This window comes from Panthera uncia, chromosome B1 (genome assembly GCF_023721935.1).
Source record: "Panthera uncia isolate 11264 chromosome B1, Puncia_PCG_1.0, whole genome shotgun sequence".
NCBI lineage: Eukaryota > Metazoa > Chordata > Mammalia > Carnivora > Felidae > Panthera > Panthera uncia.
In genome coordinates, this window is record NC_064811.1 from 168,874,136 (window position 1) to 168,897,687 (window position 23,552).

A 23,552-nucleotide genomic window follows, 5' to 3' on the forward strand; every position below is an offset into this window, starting at 1 on the left:
GACATAATCAGGAGTAAGAAAATTAGGAATGGAGAACATTTCACAGGTAAATGGAAATATAATAAAAGTAATTAATGAATCACTTATAAAACCAGGAGGGAGGTTACAGCACAAAAACAATAAAGTCAATTATACCTATAAAAATAAGTCAAGGGATTCACAAAATAAAAGGATATAAAGGATGACACTATATACATAAAATGTGCTGGGAGGGGAGTAAAAATTTAGTCCACCTAGAATGGGTTCAACCTTAAGCAACTAAGGGGCACTTGGGTGCCTCGGTTGAGCGTCCGACTTCAGCTCATGTCATGACCTCGCATTTGTGGGTTGGAGCCCGTGTTGGGCTCTGTGCTGACAGCTCAGAACCTGGAGCCTGTTTCATATCTGTCTCCCTCTCTCTCTGCTCCTCCTCTGCTCATGTTCTCAAAAAAAAAACAAAAACAAAAACAAAAACAAAAAACTTAAGCAACCATCAACTTTATACAGATACAGAGATGTTATATATGAACCTAACGGTAACCACAAATCAAAAACCCGTAATAGATATGCAAAAAACAAAGAGAAAGGAATCCAAGCAAAATCACTAAAGGAAGCCATCAAACCACAAGGAAAGATAGGAAGAGAAGAAAGGAACAAAGAACTACCCAAATAACTGTAAAACCAGTTAACAAAACGGCAAGAAGTACATCCGTATCAATAATGACTTTGAATGTAAATGTACTAAATGCTCCCATCAAAAGATATTGACTGACTGATAAAAAAGCAAGAACCACCTATATGCCGCCTACAAGAGACTCATTTCAGACCTAATGACACACATAGATTAAAAGTCCTAAGGTAATTATAAGTACGGCTCTGTCCTCAAACCTGACCGTTATGGAATCTCACACACAAAAAACAAATTTATAAGAAATTCAGTGAAGTTTTCCATCTTCAACCACAGAAAGCATGTCATTCACCCTCCAACTCATCAGATGGTACAAGCAGGTCACCAATAGTCACCAACATGGAGGGTTCAGAACTCAGCTGCTTAGTAAACCAGCTGTTCAGAGTTTTGCTACCTTAACTGTATCAAGGGGCATAGGGCTTTGATGAAAGCAGTTATTACCATGATTTCTAATGTATGATAATGGTATTAAGATATTTTTTAAATGGTCTTTAAGGGATAAACAAAATATTTACAGGTGAAATAGTGAGTTACTTCAAAATAATCTATAAAGAGGTATAGACAAGATTGTTTATATGTCGATGATACCTTCTGAAGTTACATCTGAGTTAATAGATGTAACAAGGAGGATTCATTATAGTATTCTATTTTTGTATATGCTTGACATTTTGCACATGAAAAAGTCATTAAAAAAAGAAATAAGGAAAAGAAAACGCATGTTGTAGAGTCTGTCTAGCTCCAACTGTGCTAACACATTAGCCTCTTTGGGCCCAGGCAAGTCTCTAGGTTTCAGTTTCTCAGTCCAACAACAGGGTCATACGTGATGACCATCAAGGTCCCCGTCAGCAATCACCATTCTAAGTCTTGAATATGCAACAGATATGTAATAGCTGAGTTATTACATCAGCTTCTATGCAGCATGCTGAAGTCACTGATGGCAAAAAGAGTGTGCAGAAGAAACATTCTTAAAGCAGGCTGACAGAATAATGTGGCACAGACATGTTTTGCTCAACAGAGATAGCAGCCGAGATCACCCTGGTTGACAGCAGAATCACATGGTTCCTATGGAAAGGTCTCACAGCCCGTGAAGGATAAATGGGGTGAGAAATTAAGAAAGAGTAGTGGAGGGGTACCTGGGTGGCTCAGTCAGTTAAGCGTCCGACTTTGGCTCAGGTCATGATCTCGCGGTTTGTGGGTTCAAGCCCCACACTGGGCGCTGTGCTGACAGCTTGGAGCCTGGAATCTGCTTTGGATTCTGTGTCTCCCTCTTTCTCCGCCCCTCCCCCGCTCACACTCTGTCTCTCTCACTCTCTCAAAAATAAACAAACATTTTTAAAAAATAGTGGAGGGGCACCTGGGTGGCCCAGTCGGCTGAGTGTCCATCTTCGGCTCAGGTCATGATCTCACAGTTCGTGAGTTCGAGCCCCACGTTGGTCTCTGTGCTGACAGCTCAGAGCCTGGAGCCTGCTTCAGATTCTGTGTCCCCCTCTCTCTCCGCCCCACCCCTGCTTGTGCTCTGTCTCTGTCTTTCAAAAATGAATAAATGTTAAAAAAAAAAAAAAAACTTAAAAAAAGAAAGTGGAGCCATTAGGTGTATCAGCAGACTGCTTAGCACACATCATGTTTGGTAGATATGATGGCTATTCATTAGCATTCATCTTCAAATGCCAAGGACAATTAGCAATTAGTTTTGACTTCACAGCCTATATACCCTGGGCAATGAATGACTCTTCAACAGGAGCCACTTCTAACGTTAGTAATTAAATTTACAATTCTATAGCACTTCAGTTTATCAACTGTACCGGATGGATAGAACAAGTGTTTACAGTTAAGAAAATTATGGTGCAGGTTCAGAGTTAGCATTACTATAATTAAACAGAACTCAAAACCAGCTCTACTGAATGACCCAGACTGTCTTTTTATTTTTGTTTGTTTGTTTTATCCTTAACAAAAGCCAAACAAGTGATCTCTCATCATTTCACTATTTAAAGACTAGGTCCTTCAGAGCGCCTGGGTGACTCAGTCAGTTAAGCTTTCTACTCTTGATTTCGGCTCAGGGCGTGATTTCACGATCATGAGATCAAGCCCCGTGTCTGCTGGGCATGGAGCCTGCTTAAGATTCTCTCTCTGCCTCTCCCCTGTGTGTGCATACACACGCTCTCTCTCTCTCTCTCTCTCTCTCTCAAAATAAGCAAACGTTAAAAAATAATAATAAGGACTAGGTCCTTCAAACTTTTTTCTTTGTGCTGTTAGTCTTTCACTCATTTTGCTAGCAATGTGGTCCTTCCTCATAAGATGGAAAAAGTAGAGTGAAAATAATGGAAATGTATATTGACAGATTTTGTTATAGATCTGCTATTATAAACTTCATGGAAAAATAGGTTGCAAGTAAGGAATACAACTAAAATTATAAAATTCAATAAACATCTATTCAATGACTACTTAAAGCAATGTACTATATTAGGTGTTGTTAATTCAAAAGACATATAGACATGGGCCTTGGTATTAAGGAACCTGAAGTTGTTAGAAGTGAGTACATTTCACTGCTGGCTCTGCATGTATCCTCTAACCCCAAATTAACATAGGTAATTTTTAGAGAAACACATGCATATACATATGTACAGACACACATACACCTATACACCTACATACACATTTGACCCTTGAACAACATGGGTTTGAACTGCATGGGTCCACTTATATGTGGATACTTTATTTTTATGTTTTTAAAGTTTATTTATTTATTGAGAGAAAGCGTGTGCATGTGTGCGGGTGAGTAGGGGAGGGGCAGAGAGAGGGAGAGAGAATCCCAAGCGGTTCCGTGCTCTCAGCACAGAGCCTGATGCAGCATTTGATCTCACCAACTGTGAGCTCATGACCTGAGCAGAAATAGAGTCAGATGCTTAACTCACTGAGCCATATAGGCGCCCCATATGTAGATTTTTAAAAATCAATGCAGTACAGGACTGTTAATGTATCTTCTCTTCCTGATGATTTTCTTACCCATTTTCTTTTCTCTTACTTTATTGTAAGAATACAGTATATAATACATATAACATATAAAATATGTGCTAATCGACTGTTTATGTTATCAGTAAGGCTTCTGGTCAACAGCAGTTAGTAGTGACATTTTGGGAGAGTAAAATTATATGCGGATTTTCAACTGCACAGAGGTCAGTGCCCTTAAATCCCGTGGTGCAAAGGTCAAGTGTATATACATACATATATGTAAACACACACACACACACACACACACACCCACACACCACACACGTATGTAGATAAAGAGAGGAGAGCCACGGAGATGCTAACTTACACAGACTGGCACCCTTCATGTTTATTTCAAAATATCTCTGCCAAATACCTCTGGAGCAATTTTTTTCCCCATTCCACAAATGCAGTTGAATAGAAGATTTCAAAAGTCCTTTTCAGCTTTGCCCTACTAATTTCACTGAAAATAGAAGTCCTGATAAAGTATAATATATTGAGGAGATCAAGATCTAATTTCCAGATTTAATTTCTTATTAGTTGCTAACTCTTTCAGATCCTCACTTATTGAAGGATATCAAAGTTGCAAAACCGACACATTTCACTTTCAGGGTCTTGGGTTTTATCATCCGTTTTCAAGTAAAATCTCTAGTAAGAGAGAGAGATCATTTCTGCTCTTTAAGACTGTTCAACAGACTAAACATTTAATTTTCTCTTGTAACTAAAGAGGATTCTTACGTCAAGCACTGATCCGGAGAGATCAGCTCGTTCAAGATTTGCACAGCAGAGATTAGCATGTGCAAGATTGCAGCGGCTTAAATTGGCCATTTTGAAGTTAATGTATCGAAGGTCCAAACGGGAAAGATCAGCACCACTGAAGTTTAAACCCTAAAATTAAAAAACACAAATTGTCACAAAATTTAAACCATCTGCTATATCACATTTAATTACTATAGCTAACCATCAAGTTTTTTAGAAGCAATTGGCAGTTCAGTCATTTGGAGTTTACAAGAATACATGATCAGATGGAACTTAGATATAACATGAGTGTCCTTAATGGGTTCTTAGTAAAAGAGACTCTAAATGTAATATTAGAATGCAGCCTAGGTATACCTCATTTATGTGCAGAAATTTCTAAGGAGTGATTTGTTGGCCATGTACATGTTGTAGGTATTATTTATATAGGTCTTATAAGTATTCAATAATTCAAGGTAGTTTTAATTTTTTTTTTTAGTATTTATTTTTGAGAGAGACAGAGCGTGAGCGGGGGAGGGACAGAGAGAGAGAGAGAGAGAGAGAGAGAGAGAGAGAGAGAGACACAGAATCCGAAGCAGAGTCCAGACTCCGAGCTGTCAGCACAGACCCCAACGCGGGACTTGAACTCATGATCTGCACAATCGTGACCTGAGCCGAAGCTGGACACTTAACTGCCTGAGCTACCCAGGCAACCCCAAGGTAGTAGTATTCTTAAAATGTAAGTATTGTGGTTTTTAAAATCTTTAGTGCTATAATACATAAGAAGTATCTGCCACTGCCTGGCCATACATAACAACTGTACAAAAAATTTACTCTGTGTTTTAATAGCTGCAATTTCTATGCCCTACTCAAAAACTGCTACGTGAGGCATATTAGATAATAAAAAATGCTATTACACCTCTTTTTTTGGTAACCATTTTGGGATTAAATCAATGTTATAACCCATAATTAAATTCTATCTTGCATGAAATAGGAACATAAGGCAAAAAAAAAAAAAAAAAATCCTAGAAGAATGTAAAACTTTACTTACGGCTTTGCTGACACCAATAACTCATGTAAAAGTCTGCTTTAATTACCTGGCAACGCAATTCTGATTTGGTTGGAGTGGCTAGAAGAAATCGAACAAATTCCTTTCTTGATATTGGCGAATGATCCTCTGGTGGTTGAGAATTCTTGAAAAAGATATTAAGAAATCAGTGGAGTATTTTGGGAGACAGCTACAATAAATGTAATACTGGCTAATGTAAAAAGAGCTTTACCTTTATTGCCACTTCCAGGTGTTCAATCAATGAGTCAATACCAAAAAATCTGGCTTCTTCCAACACACCTATCACAATAAAATCGATTTGACTTTTAATAGAAAACTATTCATTTCAGTATTTATGGAATTATTTGTTAAATCCTCACCATACAAGTGAAATTCAACAAGTAGGTTATCAATCAGAAAAGTAACTAATGTTTAGAACATGCATAAAGAGGGGCGCCTGGGTGGCTCAGTCGATTGAGCGTCCGACTTCGGCTCAGGTCATGATCTCACGGTCCGTGAGTTCGAGCCCTGCGTCGGGCTCTGTGCTGACAGCTCAGAGCCCGGAGCCTGTTTCACATTCTGTGTCTCCCACTCTTTCTGCCCCTCCCCTGTTCATGCTCTGTCTCTCTCTGTCTCAAAAATAAATAAACGTTAAAAAAAATTTTTTTTAAATTAAAAAAAAGAACATGCATAAAGAATATTTTAAAAATATTTGTGAAACAAAGTTTTTCTAAATAGTTTACATTCAGCCAAAGAAAAACATAGAAAACTAATGAATTAGAATGAAAGCCTTTCAGATTTCAAAATTTTCTGAAAATCACTTAAAAAAATTTTTTTAAGTGTTTGTATTTATTTTTGAGAGGGAGAACGAGTGGGAGAGGGGCAGAGAGAGAGAGAGAGAGAGAGAGAGGGAGGGAAACACAGAATCTGAAGCAGGCTCCAGGCTCTGAGCTGTCAGCACGGAGCCCGATACGGGGCTCAAACTTATGAGCCGTGAGATCATGACCTGAGCTGAAGATGGACGCTCAACCGACTGAGCCACCCAGGTGCCCCGAAAATCACTTTAAGTAGGCTACAAGCAAAAACTCCTACTATCTCAAGTTCCTAAAATAATTGCTACAGATTTGATTGTGAACCTAATAATAAGTGATTAGTTCACCTAATCAAACATTTCACTGACTTCTTCAATGGAGCAGATCTGAATAAGTTTGTCACAAATATCTTTTACTTAATCAGAAAAATGTAGAAATGAATAAAACTAAATTAGTTTCAACATAAAAGTCAAAAGAATGATTCAGAAACCACTCATAGAAGAGAATCAATTTTTAAAAAAAGATTTTTTTTTTAAAATGTTTTATTTGTTTTTCAGAGACAGAGAGAGACAGCATGAGCGGGGGAGGGGCAGAGAGAGAGGGAGACAGAATCCGAAGCAGGCTCCAGGGTCTGAGCTGTCAGCACAGAGTCCGACGCGGGGCTCAAACCCACGAGGGCCATGAGATCATGACCTGAGCTGAAGTCGGACGCTCAACCAACTGAGCCACCCAGGAGCCCCTTAAAAAATGATTTCTAAATGACAGAAGAGATTGTATCATTCACTTTCCTTAACTTGGTTAAAAAAAAATCTGCACATTCTCTAGGTGACTTATTATGTAATCTGTATGTTCTTACATCTGTTAAACATCTCCATCAGAGTATTTGGGAATAAATTTGGAATCCATTTTCCTTCAAATGACCTCAGTCATTCAGTTAGCTGGGTCTACCTGTTAAAAAAATTACTAAAGACTCAGAAATTACAAAGAAAATAAGAGACATAATCTCTCCCTTGAAATAGTTGCAAGCTAATAAGGCTAACTATGTAGATATGGAAAACCACAGCAGTTATCTGGGAAGATTACAATCTCCTCAGGAAAGGCCCAATTCCACCTCTGATATTCCAGTCGCAAAACAAAGGTCATCTGATGAACAGCACACTACTCGGGCTGTGGCTCTGGCACAACACTTTCTGGTCCACCCCAGAGGGGCTTCCTCTCTGGATCCCTCATGAAGGGGCAGCCACATATCCTAACTGTCCCTGGTAGAAACCCACCACAGAAAGGGTTCTCGTGGGCCTCGCTCTCGGTGTGCCTCACTCGGTGTGAGTCAGTCAGAAACCTACCCCTCCCACTTCCGCCAAGGGATGCGGTAAAGATTTTTTTCTACTTCTAGGTTCAGAAGCAAACCTTAAAAACTTTCGGAAAAGCCTTATAAATGCAAGAGGCATCTATGGGGGACAGTTGAGAAAAGGAAGGAATATTTAGCACATTTTCTATCAGCACCAGGAAGAATCAGATTTGAATCCCAGCTCTGCCACTTACTACCTTTTTGGTCTTAGAGAAGCTACTTACCCTTTCTCTTAAAGTTCCCATTCACATTTGTGAAATGGGGGTATTATTACTTTACTCACAAAGCTGACAGATGTATTAAAAGAGATAGGCATATATATTATCTGGTATAATGCCTGGCACCTTGTAGGTTCTCGATAAATGATCGCCATGATCATTATTACATTGTATGTTTTCTGACATTTAAGACCATTCTCCTTTTATCATATCAAACGGGAGTTCAGAAAATTCATGTCAACTTCAGGGAAATAAATATTGAAATGCCAGAAAAGTTCTCAAGTTAGAGAATACCTGAAATGAGATTTAGCAATGAGGTAGGGAACGATGACTTAAATCAGAAAAAGAAGGTTTTGAAGACAAATGCAAACAGAAAAGGAAGACATGATTCACTGGAAAAACTGAAGGTCATTCAAGGCAGAAAACAAAAGAAATAATGAAAGTAAGCAACAAATATATTCACTGATGAAAGCACAAATTAGGAAGAGCAAGATAAGGTCATTTAAGTCAACAGAGGGGAGAGAAATAAGTCAGTGTCAATGATTATAAAGCATATAACTACTTGGGGGCAACTTGTAGCTGAGTTTGGATGGACTTTGTACTAATCAGAAGTAATGTTCTATAAAATGAATCCAGTATAGACCTCTGCTTGCTGAAAACTGCATAAATAAGAGCCTTTCCAGCAAGAGACTTGAAAAAGGAGCCAAGCATAGCTTGTCAATAGCCTGTATCGCTGAAGTCTGAGATAGCATGGATGTATATTTCTGACGTTATTTCCTAGGCGGGGAGGATATGAAATGCTATCAGTGATAGCACAGAGAAAAATTAAACTGGGAAGCATCAAAGAGCCCATAGGATATCCTCAGTGAGATTTAAATGTCCCCAGGAGAAAAAAGTGGCCACTAGAGTATAAGCAGCAGAGTGATCTAGCTGCTGAAAAGCGAAGGACTGTATGAGAGGGTACTATTGCTTATTGTTCTAATGATAATTTCTGCAGAATGACTAAGGTAAAAAAATAGGTTATACATGGTTTTAAGCAACAGTTGGTAGAAGGTAAAAAATAAATAAAAAAGCAACAAGAACTTGTTATGAATAGGTATGGAGCCAGATGAAGGGTCACATAAGGTCACTTTTTGCAATGGGTAAGCCTTAAAGGCAGTATAAAATTTAATACAGCAATAATAAAAGTTATTGTATCTATTGTTCTACAGAGATTGTAAGCTAGCTCCGCCCAGGCTGATTCTGATGGTACTATTTTCAAGATCAGATTCCACATAAAGTTTTAGATTTCCAGCTTTCCTTTAAAAATCAAGGCTCTGACACCCTAGGTCCACACACCCACATGGCAACAATCTGTAGAAGCTGAGAGAGAATGCGCACTCAAGATCACCATGCTCTCCACCAAGTCAGACCAAATTTAGCCACTTCGAGGCCCATCAGTTTTGAATACGCATCTACTGCTTTATAAGAGCTTTGGTCTATATCATCTCCATGGTGTGAATATCCTGTGATGTAGTCAGAGACAAGTAGATTCTTAATACTCAGTTTTCAAAGCACACTCAGATTTTCCCCAAGTTAAGCTTGGGGAACTGAGTTGTAAGTCGTAGTACTGAGTTTCTAATCCATTCTTATGATTCTGAAGCGGAATTTCCCCTTTTGACGACTCTACATCTCAGTATAATGGGAAGGTCCATAACTTGAAGTCAAGTCACAGTCCCAGTTCAATTAAAAGCAACAAAATCTTTTAGAGTCCCCTGTGATAAAATCTAAATCTATTTAGAATCTAAAATCAGAATTTATGGGTTGTCTAAACATATACCCATAGACACAAAGACTATCTGTGCCTGTTTCTATATCTATATACACTCATATATGTATAAATAATTTAGTTTTAAAAGTGGAAAAGATATACTTCTACTTTATGAAAATATACTATAGTACTAAACAAGTGAAAACAAATTAAATATCCTAAACTTACAAAAATGTGAGGAATCATACTAAAAACTCACCCAATAAATTAATGCCATCATTTACAATGAGCTGTCCGTGACGCAAGTAGTTCAAAATGGGTTCAAAGTACTCGGGACTCCGGTCAATTAAGAAAGCTCCTCTATGATCCTGCTTATTTCCCCAGACACCTGTGTCACCATTTCAGCGAAGAAAACCCCCCATAAACAAGAAACAAAGTTAGAAATTTATGAAGAAAAATTATATTACATACTAGTAAGTTTTTACCCCCGTAAAAAGTATTGATACCATTAAAAAAGCACAGAAGGACAAGAGTTAGGTCAGTATAGCTACAAACAGATCACACAAAATGTGAAAACCATGTGTTGCACTCACCTTTGTCCTTAAACATGTGGGCCAGCATACTGTCAGGTTCTTTATTCACTAAAGTGCTCCTAAGAATTCAGGGAAAAAAATTGATTTCTCCATTTGTCTTTATAAACAAACATATTTTAAGTCAAGAGTATACTCGATCCCAGCTGCTCTTTCAAAAAGATGCATGCTATAACCTGGTAGGAGTGATGCTGGGGAACAAAAACGTGCAGTAAGTTGCCATTTATCAAAATCCCTTCCAATCTGGCACTTCCTTTGACTCAAATATTGTTTTGGTTTCCTTTCACTTAAAACACTCATCTATCCTTCTAGCAAGCTATCATATCACAATATTCTTGACCTAAACTTAACACGTTTCTTATCCCTTTAATCTAAGCAGCTGTAGTCGCTACAGATTTCAATGTTGTTCATCTTTACTTGTGTTGCATGCGTATTACCTGACATCTAAAGAGCATGGTCTAAAAGCCTGAAATATTTGCTATCTAAAAAGCATGTTCATGCCTTTCATGCTTTCTTTGGAATGACTTGGGAATCATTTTTCTACTCTTGAAAAAACTTTCTAAAAAATGGTTTAAGATCACAGAGTACTTTAAGCAGCAATGGAGTGTCTTCTAAGGAAATCAGCAAAATTGCAGGAAAGAACAAACACTACGTAGCGCCCCCCCGCCCCGGTCCAACACACACATGTGCACACATTCACATGCGCCTACCGTGTAGTTGTAAAGTAACGCCCTCCGACGTTTAACGTTAGCCAATCCGTGTGAGATCCCGACAACCCTTCAGGTAGTTTAGAATCTGTCTGAGGATCTAGAAATTACAATAAAAAAGTTAAGATTGGGGAACTGGGGAAGATGGCCACAGCGTAATTTTTTTTACACTAAAAACACACATAAAAGCATACCAGAGCTACCAGAGACCCACAGACAGCATTTAAGACAACACTAGGTGATAAGGTATTCCCACCAACACTGAAAGGTAGAAGAGCAATGTGGTACTGGCATCTTTGAAGGAAGAAGCTGCGAGAAACAACAGGGTATGTGATGAACCGAAGAATTCCCAAGTAATCCATACTCATTTCAAAGCTCAGTAAGTCGATCTGAGAACACCATACTCAAAGTGGAAGGCGTATCTGGATGTGGAAATGGATGCAGGCATTTGCAGTGGGAACTGAGCAGGCTGGAGATGAACTCTCGAAACCCACCAACCAAAAATCCCTTCTAGGACAAAGCCCAATGCCAAGGATAAGATGTTGGAAAAAGAATGCAGTTGAACAGAACAAAAACAGCAGCAACCCAAGAAAGAGGAGTCCAGATAAAAGGCAGAAAGGTCTAGCAGAACCAGAATGTATCAGAAGGTGACTGCCATACATTTCAATACTTCACAAAAACAATAGAAAAGGGAACTCTAGAGCCATGAAATTAGAAAATCTTTCCTGAGTCAGCCCACCTTTCTCAAGTTAAGGAAACAACTTTTATGTTAAGTGAGCAACAGAAAATCCCATACAAAAATCTTAAAAGAATTACATCTCTAGACAATGAAAATGTGCCAGAAAGAAATGCCCACAAAATAGATAAAAACTATAATCTAATATTCCAAACATGCTGAAGAAGTAATACAAAACATGAAAGAACAATATAACTCAGAATTGAGGTGAAAGAACTCAGGGGAGAATTAGAGCTATAATGAAAAACCAATTCAGGGTGCCTGGTGGCTCAGGTGGTTAAGCGTCCATGTCTTGATTTTGGTTCAGGTCATGATGTCACGGTCATGAGATCGAGCCCCATGTCACGCTCCACGCTGGGCGTGGAGCCTGCTTAAGATTCTCTCTCCCTCTCCTTCTGCCCTTTCCCCGCTTGTGTGTGCTCTCTCTCTAAGGAAACGAACAAAAAACAATTCAGAGATGAAGATCAAACGAGAAGAAACCCAAGAGAGAATAAACAGACAAAACCTTAAGGGAAATAAAAGCTGAAAAAGAGGAAAGCTTTAAAAATCAATAAGAAATGAAGAAAGATAAAAAGGATTTAAGAGAAGATTCCCAATACAGAAGACAAGCACAGAAGATCCCACATGCATACAATAGGAGTCCTGAAATAAGAAAATCAAAGCACAGGGACAAAATAAACGCATAATTGAAAGTTCAGGAAAACTGTCTTGTAATTAAAAGAACATTTGAAAGTACCTATTGACAGGATCACCACATACCACACAAAATCAACCCAGAACACCCAGAAAGAGTTTACTAAAGAGTTTACTAAAATTACTTTTTAAAGAAAGAGAATAATCCTTGGAGTGGCTTAGGAAAAATAATCATTACGAAAGATCAGATGTTTTGGACACCAACATCTTATGTCAGAGTAAGAGTAACATAGTTAAGATATTTAAAGAAAGAAAATGTGAACCAAGGATTTTTTAGGCACCTTGAGGTATAACTGATATACAATAAAATACACACCGTTAAAGTTTGCAATTTGTTCAGTTTTGACACATCATTTTTGACATAACCAGCCAAACTGATTTTCAAGTATAGAAGCCACAAATTGTTATTAACTTGTGAGATGTCAGAGAATACTGTTCGTCTCAGAAGTTCTCTGTAAACAATCTACTAGAGAACAAGTTTCAGATGAGCACTGGAGGCATCAACATAAGGACTGAAGGGAAGCATCCAATACACTTAGGAGTAAAGCTAAGTGACAGTTTTAAGAGAGAGGGTATAGTATATAATGGCTATGCAATGGCTATGCAATTTTTTAAGTAAGGGAAGAAAGGAATGAGCATATGCAAAAAACGTTTAACTGTCTTTAGTAATCATATTGGTACTGAAAGTATTGGAACTGTTACTGACACTTTTATGTGTGTTTCGTGTGGGATGAAGTAAATGAGTGCTTATGTGACATAATTCTATCATTCCCTAGGTCCCTGAAAACCAACGAAAGAAAGGAGACACAGGTGTAAGACAGAGAAAGTTAAATAAAAACCTTAAAATCCCGATTACAAACCAAAGTATGAGTATGAACTCATGAACTCTCTCCTTTTTATATAGCATATAAAACTTTAGATCATATAATATATATTACATATACATTTTGTCTCTAGCTAGCTATGTATTTCTAACTCTGTCCATCAAAAAGCCTAGTAAAAATGATAAACCCAGTAAAAGTGAGTCTGTCTGGCACCCAGACTGTGTTTTGAAATGACATTTCCTACTAAAAGAAACCAAGGCTTCTTGGAAAAAATATTGATCTGGGTCTGCAACGGAAGGTTAAGCTGTACACCCCGTTATTCCAGACAGGAAGGAAGTTCTAAAGACCAACGGAGCTGTATTAAAAGGGGTTGAAGAGACTTCCATCAGCCACATGTAAAATACTCCAGGCAGCAATAAACACAGAGCATGAGAACATATCAAATATTTTTAAACCCAAGAGTTCATAACGATAAAACAAAAACACAAATTGATTACTTTTTGTTTCGTTTGTATGTGTGCAATGAACCAATTAAGTGACCACTGCCTGCTAACCACTCTGTTAGGCTAATAGATCAGACGTGTGGAAAACTCTATGCGCACTGTTTTTCGGTAGAGACAGAAAAGCATGTACTTACTTCTAAGTTGGCAGCTGCTGGTGTGCTGATCCTGAGAACTACCTCTATTCACCAAATACAAGTACCGTGATGGCTTAAACAAATTATTAAATATTCAGGACCAGGCTGTATGGAACTGAACATATCAAACACTCAAAGAACAGTTAAGCTATCTGAGCCTTAGGCTCTTTCTTTTGAGATGCACGACTTTCTTCGAAATATGTGTCCATGTGTGTATGGTTGATACCAAGTCATTTTTGACCCATTTGATTTGACCACTGGCGAATGATTATCAAACACTAACTTATACAAGCAATACATACTCAAAAATCTGTAACATAACCCAGAAATTTCGACATTGCCAAGGAGACAATTTCAAAACAAAAGTTGTAGTTTCTAAAATTGAAACTACCTTATTTGATGAGTCATATTTGATGAGTCTGTGCACTTTCAGAGCATTTTAAAGGCATGGAAAGGATGAGGTATCCACACTAAAATATGACAACATAATTCAAATTAAACATTTAGCTCAACACAGACACCCAATTTAGATCAGAAAAGGTATGGCGATCTGAATACTGCCACAAGATCCTTTTTAATATTAGGCCTGGGAAGCGCATATAAAATGTTTGCCATTTCGTCTTTTTCATTTGGGCAGACAAAATTGGCTTTTAAGGAAGTCACTTACCAATAAATGGTTCTCCTTCACACACAAACAAAACATCATCATCCCTGGGGAAAGCAAAATTTAAAAACCACCATCAAAATCCAGAAATCACCTTAATTATCAATTGATTAGAGGAACTATACCTTAGAATTATGTAGAAGGCAGGTTTTGCTATTAATCTATATTGCAAAGAAGAAGTTGGGTAAGTTTCCAGCGCTTTGCTTAACTTTTGAACTATGTTTGGATTTAAATTCACATAAGATCCCACACATGGAAGAACTTTTAAAATGGAAAAAACTGGGGTGCCTGGGTAGCTCAGTTGGCTGAGCATCCGACTCTTGATTTCAGCTAAGGTCAAGATACCGTGGTTGTGGGATCAAGCTGAGTGTGGAGCCTACTTAACATTCTCTTTCTCTCTCCCTCTGCCCCTCCCCCACACTTGTGCACGAGTGTGCACGCGCTCTCAAAAATAACATAAAATGAAATGCAAAAAAACCCACAAAAAGACCAAAAGCCACTTTGCAACTTTTGTGAATTCAGCTTCCTTATCTGGTATGATTAAAGCCATAGGCCAACTCTTCTTTTTTTTACTTTAATTCTGTAACCCTAAAAAAATTATTGGAGTTTTCTTCGAAATCATCAGCTGCTCTGTGCTTTCAAAATGAAAAGACATTTTCACGTAACATTTAGGAAGAATATAATTGCAAGTATAACTCTGCTATAAAAACTCACCCACCAGCCCCCTGAATGTAAGACAACTGCACACAGTCCAAAATTCTAGATTATCAGTATGTATCTCCTCCCCTGCCTCAACATATCTCAGCATTAGTGTAAATAAATGATCAGAGATTGCACTGTGAGCCACGAATTCTTAATCAGGTAGATATTTTACAAGGCTTCAGTCCCGGTCTCAATGTGTATAAATTTTTTATTTCCTATAAGACATCATAAGAATATATTGAATGTTTCCTAGAAGCAGAGTCTGTGTTAAGGAGAAACTTCGGTTGATGTAAATCATTCAACAATGAGACGCAATTATCCACTGAAACCGAAAGAAGCTGGGAGACAGATGCTGAAAAACTAAGACATTCTCACTGATTTGGATTTTAAAGCTAATTCAGTCTGTGCTTTTTTTCTGCTCCATCACCATGCCAGTTAACTCTTAAGACTAGTATGAAAATTTGTTTTCTTCTCACTAACAAAAATCAACTACTAAACTGTATGACCTGGGTAAGACGTGGAAGTTCTCAGATGTTTAGTTTCCTCATTCATAGAATGAAGAGATTAGAGGTGATTACCTTCAAAGGCAGTGTATTATATTGAAATGTCATACTGACCTGAGTTTAAATGAAAACTAAACTTTGTATACTATTGTAATTTAGCACATCATTATCTTCGTACCATCACTTTAAAAAACCCCATGTGTTTTCTTTGCCAATTAAATGAAGTAACTTGAGAAGAGTCAATAGAACGTAAGTGGCATTGAGTCAGTACTTCGTGTTCCATTCCTATCTTCCTTCTTATGCCTCTTCTTGCTTCAAAATTCTATGATCCGGTGAGGATGGAATGAGGTGAACTAACATTTGTTCTAAAGAGATAAATCTGCCTAGGATATTTAAAAAACAAGAACAAAACCCAACAAACACAAAACCACTATTGTGGCAGATCACTGGTGAGTTCACTCTACTTAAAGTTCTCTCTTATCTAGCAGGTTTTTTCCAAAGTAGGTCTTTATTTTGAGACAGAAGGAGAGAGAGAATCCCAAGCAGGCTTTGAGCTGTCAGCTCAGAGACCAACTCAGGGCTTGAGCCCATGAAACCGTGAGATCATGACCTGAGCCAAAATCAAGAGTCTGTCACTTAACCAACTGAGCCACCCAGGTACCCCCAAAGTAGCTCTTGATAAGGTTTACAAAATTCAAAATATTCTAGGAAACGAATTGAATAACAAGCAGTAGCATATAAAATTCAAGAGATCAGATTTCTAACATTAAAAAATGCATGTCTTCAGAGAGTGAAGTTCCAGAAGTTCTAGGCATCTGAATTCTGAAACATGCCAAAAAGAGATTAGCCAAACCCAAATGATAAGCCAGTGGGGAAAAGAGGCAGAAAAGATGTGGTGAAATTAACACTTGGAAAAAACTTGGCAAATCGGTCATCTTCCAAATGATTTTTGGTGAACTGGTTTTGTGTAAATTGGCCATTTTGCAAACTGGCCTGCTTCTTTGTGAGGACTAGTTTTATAACAAGTAGAGAAGAATCAATATTTTAAGTTTATCTTACAAAAACACACACGTTCGGAGGCGATCAAATCATGAGTTAATGTATGTACGTCAATTTTGTAAAACAAAAATAAATTCTGACCCCCCTGAATTGTAGGCCTTATTAGATCCATCTCTAATAACATGAAGAAAAAATTCCTTATAGCCATATATGAACTTTGCAGAAAGACTGTCAGAATATTGGAATAGAGGGCTTTGTATCTTATGCTGTAAGCCCAAATTATTTAAATTCCAAAGAGCAAATTTTAGGCAATCATTTGCCAAGATTCTGTCTTCTTAAGGAAACCAGCAGAGCACCAAGACACTGAGGGAACACTGGAGAGAGCTTATAAAAAGTGAAGGTTACCTGATCAAAGCAATATCATCGATCAGTCCACCTTTCCCATTATACACACTGGTAGCTTTTATGCCGAGTTTACTGCTGGCCACAGAAAGCAAATCAGATAAAGTTCCATACACAGCAACCACCTGTGAACACACCAGATTAAATGTAATGAATTGCATTACTTACAAATTAGAAGCTACCACACTAGAAACACGACTAAAAATCAAACTTCAAATAAAAGGAGATTTTGAGAGATTATTAACTTCTAATATTGCTGAAATCCAAAACTAGAGTGTAAGAAATCATCTCTGCCTGAAAAAATCTACAATCTTATGTACGTTACATAGTGCTCCAGTTCTGAAGACAGACCCAAAGCTGAATGTAGGCTCTGACATTTCCTAGCTGTCAACTTGAGACAAATCAATCTCTTTATGCTTCTGTTGTTTTAATCAGAACTAAATACAAGTCTCACCTACAATCAGGTCACGAGGATGAAATGAGTTAATGCATGGTACCTGCTTAGCAAAGTGCCTGAGACGTATGAAGTCTTTATAAAGTTGCTTTCATGTTATTCCTTTGTTATAGGAATGTTTATTTTAAAAATAGGAATGATATACTGTTTATAACATTTATTACACCAATCGCCATACGGAAGGTAACAACTTCCCACTTCATTTACTTCGTTCTTCAATAACTACTAATGTTATCAAAGCCAGATTTTAGCTAACATTCTAAATACAGCAAACAGCTGGGTTACAGTGAATTGGATCTCTCCAGCTTTACATTAGGCACAGTCTGATATATGTATAAGCAATGCAAATGCTTAGATGGGGGCTGAGATCCCTCCATGTAGTAAGTTGTTTGTTTGTTTTTGCTGCAATATAATTTTAACTATGGGTTCCCAGTGGCTGAGTCGTACAGTTGTGCCATTATCAGTCAGGATCTCTGAAAATTATGAATGAAATGTAGATGAGGGGCTGAACATGAAGAATGAACAGCCAATCAACTTCCCACAGGATATTGGATAAAGGTGCCATGTGAAATAAGAAACAAGGCTGATCCTTTGTTTACCAGTGACTGGAGTTCAGTAGATGTTGAATTTTTAGTTAAATAAATAAAATGAATAGCAGGGCATAGAGGGAATTGTTGGCTAATATAAGAGTGTGCAATCTTTCATGACAGATTCCAACTGTTTTCTCTTGGATCGTAAGGATAAAAGGACAGAGAAGTATTGTTAGCTGGGGAATTCTAGGGAAGGGTTGTAGGCAAGCATAATTTATAGGGAAGAGGGTGGATTAAAAGATATACACAATCCAAGTGTCCTTAAACGGATGGGTGGATAAACAAAATGTGGTATATACATATAATGGAATACTACTCAGTGTTATTAGAAGGAATGAAATTCTCATACATGCTACAGCATAGATGAATCTTAAAACCACATGCTAAGTAAAATAAGCCAGACACATAAAAGGGCAAATATTATGTGATCCCAATTATGACATACTTATAGGCAAATTCATAGAGGCAGACAGTACAACAAAGATTAGCAGAGTGGAGGCTTGGTTTGGAAAGCTACTGCTTAATGGCTAGTTTCCTTCTTTTTTTAAAAAAATTAAGTTTATTTTGAGAGAGAAAGGGGCGGGGGGCGGGTTGAAGGGGAGAGACAGAGGGAAAGAGACAGAATCCCAAGTAGGCTCCTCACTGTTAGTGCAGGACCTGACGTGGGGCTTGAACTCAGAAACCGTGAGATTATGACCTGAGCCAAAGTCTGATGCTGAACCGACTGAGCCACCCAAGCGCCCCAATGGGTAGTCTCTATTTGGTGTGATAAGGTTTTGGAAGCAGTGGTGAGGTTACACTGTGAATGCACTCAATGCCAATGAATTGTGTGCTTAAAAAATGGCTAAAATGGTAACTTTTGTCATGTGTATGTTGCCATGTCTAAGGCCATACCACCCTGAACACGCCCGATCTCGTCATGTATATCTTGCCATGGAAAAAAAAAATGATGCAAAGCACTTGGCACGGTGTTCTGACACTGCAGACATGCCATAAATAATTGAAATCTGAATAAAATATGGCTCCTATATTTCCTACCATTTTTCACCTCTGTAAGAGCCTGGAATTCTGTTAGTGCAGATACATGTTCCTGGGAGAAAAGAAAGAATACATAAAGCATTATGTAGTATACCTGCTCCTGCTAAGGGAGAGAGTGTGGAGAGGAAACAAAAGAATCAACAAAGGTAAAAACACAACAGAGTGACCGAAGCAAATGCAAATCAACTTTTACAGTCTGGAAACTGCCAGAGGAAGGTAAGAAAATCCTTTCTAACATCATCAGCATTCTTGTCATAGTTGCTATTATATTAATAATTTTCTAACTGATCTTTGCTTCTTATATATTTTTACATGGCTTTAGTTGGCCTGACGTTATCCTCTCCTTGCCAGAACATCAACTTTCTTCCCCAGCATTTTTCATTTCTCTCACTCAACTGGCCATATCATAAAATGGATGAAAATTTAATGTATCTGTGTTACGCTCCTGCATTTAAATATTAGAACATAACATGTTTTTAAAAGTTTGAGAGAGAGTGCATGCAAGGGGTGGGAGGGACAGAGAGAGACAGAGAGACAGAGAGACAGAGAGACAGAGACAGAGACAGAGAGAGAGAGAGAGAGAGAGAGAGAATTGCAAGCAGGCTTCATGCCCAGCCTAGCACAGAGCCTGATGTGGGGCTCGATCCCATGACCTGAGTGGAAATCAAGAGTCAGAGGCTTAACCGACTGAGCCACCCAGGCGTCCCTAGAAAATAACATTTATATGACTTATTTTTCAAAACTACATCAAATTAAATTATTTTCTATGTCCATATGATTGACTTCATTCTTTCCGTAGGTCACTTGTTTCCTAATAAAAATAAAGGTCACCCGCCATGTTCTAAAGCCATGCTGTCCAATTTGGAAGCCACTAGCTAAAAGAAGCCATTTAGATTTTAAATGTATTAAAATTAATAAAAGATTAAAACTGAGTTCATCTGTTACACTAGCCGTATTTCACCGGCTCAGTGGCCACCTTACTAGCGGTTCCCATACTGAACATTGCAGATGTGAAATATTTCCACCATCGTGGAAAGTTCTACTGGACAGTCCTGTTTCAAAGAGCAGAACAAAATGACAAACAAAGAAACATCTATTTTAACTGTTAGTCTTGACTAAGACCCAGCAGCTCACAGTTACAAAGTGATAATGTCCAACTCAAAACCTGTTTGCAGATCTATATGGGGGGTTGAGTAGTTGCCATCTTCTCTTTCTTCCCCACGGATGTCAAATTTACTTATAAGACAAAAACAAAACAAAACAAAACAACACCAAAAACCAACAACAACAAAAAACAAAACAAAACCAAAACCAAACAAAAACCCTACACACACAACCTGGCAATTCTCAGGGCAATCAAAGCATAACAGATGTTTCTTTGTAGGTTGCAAAACTACTAAGGAACACATTCTAAGTAAAAATTGAGTTAAACTTCATTTTATTTTCACTTAAGTCAGCCCTAATAACACAGTATCAAATGCAATTTAACATCTCACCAAATATTTTCCAATCCAACTTTCTATCTAGGCTGTACAGGTTGAATGAGAAAGTTTTAATCTGTAAAAAATCGTTACTCATTCTGTGAATATGGATAAAATGTTAACCCCTGGCAATTCTGATGAGCAGCACTTGAGTACATCCCTGAGTACTTCCTTAGTCGTGACATCCAGAAAACAACCACAGCTGGTTTAAAAAGAAGGCTCTAGTTAATTAAATGTTACTTTAACGGGTTTATAATAAGCCTGTGACAAGTATGTCTTGAATGTTAGATGAAATTTTCATTGCTTTCAGAGTGTGGAACTAGGACACATCTTTTTTGTATGAGTCAGTTATTTTTATTTAAGTTTTTTCCAATGACATTCTTAAGTTGAAAAACAAAATACACAGTTAAAATGCAATTCTAAAGTGACAGTCGTAAAACTACTGAAAGTGTCTAGCTTTGGGTAATAACATGATGGTTGACTTATTTTCTTATGTGTTTTTGTTTCCCAGATTTGTTAGAATGAATTTGTATGATTTATGCAATAAGTAGAAAAAAGTTGGAAGATCTCCATTGCTCTACGTTCTAATTTTACAAATAAAAATTATTCTAGCAGTTGACCCTTTACATGAAATAACTAAAGGGCCATCAATTAGAGAAAATAGTAGTGAAATGATTGAGGAAAATCTTACAGTTCTGTAAATTTGAAAACTGCCAGTAAGTTGGGCCACCATACTCGTTTTTCATTTGAAGGGCATTTTTGGCATTTGTTTTTAACTAGATCACTTTAGCTTTACTCCCTCGAGCTTACTAACAAACAAGATTAGAATTATATTGCAAACATAATATTCAACATCTGTCTTTCTTATAAACCAACCATAATATCAGATTTAAAAGATCTCTACCAACATAAAAATGTGATAAATTTGGAAAAGATTTTAAGTTGGTAAGAAAGTTTCTAATAGACTGGCACACATACCTTTCTTTATGTAACAACTTGGTTGGGAAAAAGCAGCAATGGACATCTTAGATGTCATGGATATGAACTCTGATTGTTTTATATTGAGCTTACTTTTGTCCTCAGAGGGGACGAGCAGTTCTAGAACGATTGTGCTAAGAATGGCTATTTACTTTATGCGTACTCCCCAGTGTGGGCCCCGAGGGTCCACATCACTGTGATTATCCACTTTAGTAAACTAGGCACTAAGAATGGAAACATTCTATGAAGTAAATTGAGAAGCACGTGCTTATGACCACTATATTATACTGCTGAACTTAATCCTGTCTAAAGGACAAGTGAAAGCCATCTAACCCATTGGGAAAGTAAATGTCATTCTGTACCTAGGAGGACATATCAATTTGGGGAGTTTTAATTTGCCTTTAAACGCCATTTTCAAATTGCAACCTTTGTTTCTCAAATGTAAAAATTAAAACCTGCACATGTACTTAAAGTGTTTTTTCTTACATGCCCATACTATTACCTAATACACTATCAATAAATATTTATTGAATTTATGCAGGCTCATTTACCCAAACTACCGATCACAATTATTAAACACGGAATCCAATTTACTCTACCTACACTTTTAGTTGAATACATTTAAAATTGATTTTCTTTTAAGTTTTTATTTAAATTCCAGTTAACATAGTTTAATATTAGTTTCAGGTGTACAATGTAGCGATTCAGCACTTTCATACAACACCTGGTGCTCATCCCAAGTGCACTCCTTAATCCCCATCATCTATTTAACTCACCACCAGCCCCAACCTCCCTTCTGGTAACCATCACTTTTCTAAGAGTTAAGGGTCTGTTTTTGGGTTTGCCTCCCCACCCCCCTTTATTCATTTGTTTTGTTTCTTAAATTCCACAGATTTTTCGGTTATTTCGTTGCTAAAAAAGATGACATAACTAACTCTAGGTCAAGAAGGCAAATGTTAAAATACTGCAATACTTCTGGAAAACAATTTGGCCTTTGGAATAATTAAACATTCACATACACTAGCACCAAATACAGTTGACCTTTGAACAATGCAGGGTTTAGGGGCACCAACTCCCTCTCCCGTGTACTCTAAAATCCACATAATGCTCTCGACTCTCCACTTTACTCATAGCCCACTGATGACTGGAAGCCTTACCAAGAACATAAAGTCGATTAATACATATTTTATACATTATGTTATATACTCTACCGTTATAAGGAAGTGTGCTAGAGAAAAGAAAATGTTAAAAAGATCGTAAGGAAGGAGCACCTGGGTGGCTCAGTCAGTTAAGTGTCTGACTTTTATATTTTTAAATGTTTATTTATTTTTAATACTTTATTTTTTATTTTTTAATTTGATTAAAAAAATTCTTTTAACGTTTATTATTGAGAGACAGAGAGAAACAGAGCATGAGCAGGGGAGGGACAGAGAGAGGAGGAGACACAGAATTCAAAACAGGCTCCAGGCTCTGAGCTGTCAGCACAGAACCTGATGCGGGGCTCAAGCTCACAAACTGCGAGATCATGACCTAAGTTGAAGTCGGATGCTTAACTGACTGAGCCACCCAGGTGCCCCATAATTTCATTTTTTTAACTTACATCCAAATTAGATAGCATATAGGGCATAATTTTTGTTTATTTTTTGGGAGGGGGGAGGAGCAGAGAGAGAGGGAGACACAGAATCCAAAGCAGGCTCCAGGCACTGAGCTGTCAGTACAGAGCCTGATGCGGGGCTCAAACTCATGAACCACAAGACCATGATTTTACAGTTGTGAGATGGAGCCCCAAGTTGGGCTTCACACTGGGTGTGGAGCCTACTTTAAGATTCTCTTTCTCTTCCTTCCTCTCTCTTTTTCCCTCCCTCTCTATCCTTCCCACCCCCCAAAGTGTTCTCTCTCTCTCAAAAAATAAAGAAAAAATCATAAGGAATATACATTCACAGTACTGTATTTTTAAAATTATTTTTAATGTTTATTTATTTATTTTT

General features: G+C 37.6%; 1 protein-coding gene across 1 annotated transcript in view; it reads right to left on the minus strand.

Annotated features, from left to right (window-relative positions):
• KCTD9 (potassium channel tetramerization domain containing 9) overlaps nt 1–23,552 on the minus strand; it is a 37,077-nt gene that overhangs the window by 7,531 nt on the left and 5,994 nt on the right. Inside the window, exons 2-9 of the mRNA XM_049631611.1 lie at nt 17,027–17,148; nt 14,421–14,464; nt 10,867–10,963; nt 10,160–10,218; nt 9,826–9,954; nt 5,671–5,738; nt 5,488–5,583; nt 4,394–4,543 (exon numbers count right to left, since the gene is read on the minus strand). Coding sequence (XP_049487568.1) covers nt 4,394–4,543; nt 5,488–5,583; nt 5,671–5,738; nt 9,826–9,954; nt 10,160–10,218; nt 10,867–10,963; nt 14,421–14,464; nt 17,027–17,148 — 765 coding nt within the window. The remainder of the gene's footprint in view (nt 1–4,393; nt 4,544–5,487; nt 5,584–5,670; nt 5,739–9,825; nt 9,955–10,159; nt 10,219–10,866; nt 10,964–14,420; nt 14,465–17,026; nt 17,149–23,552) is intronic.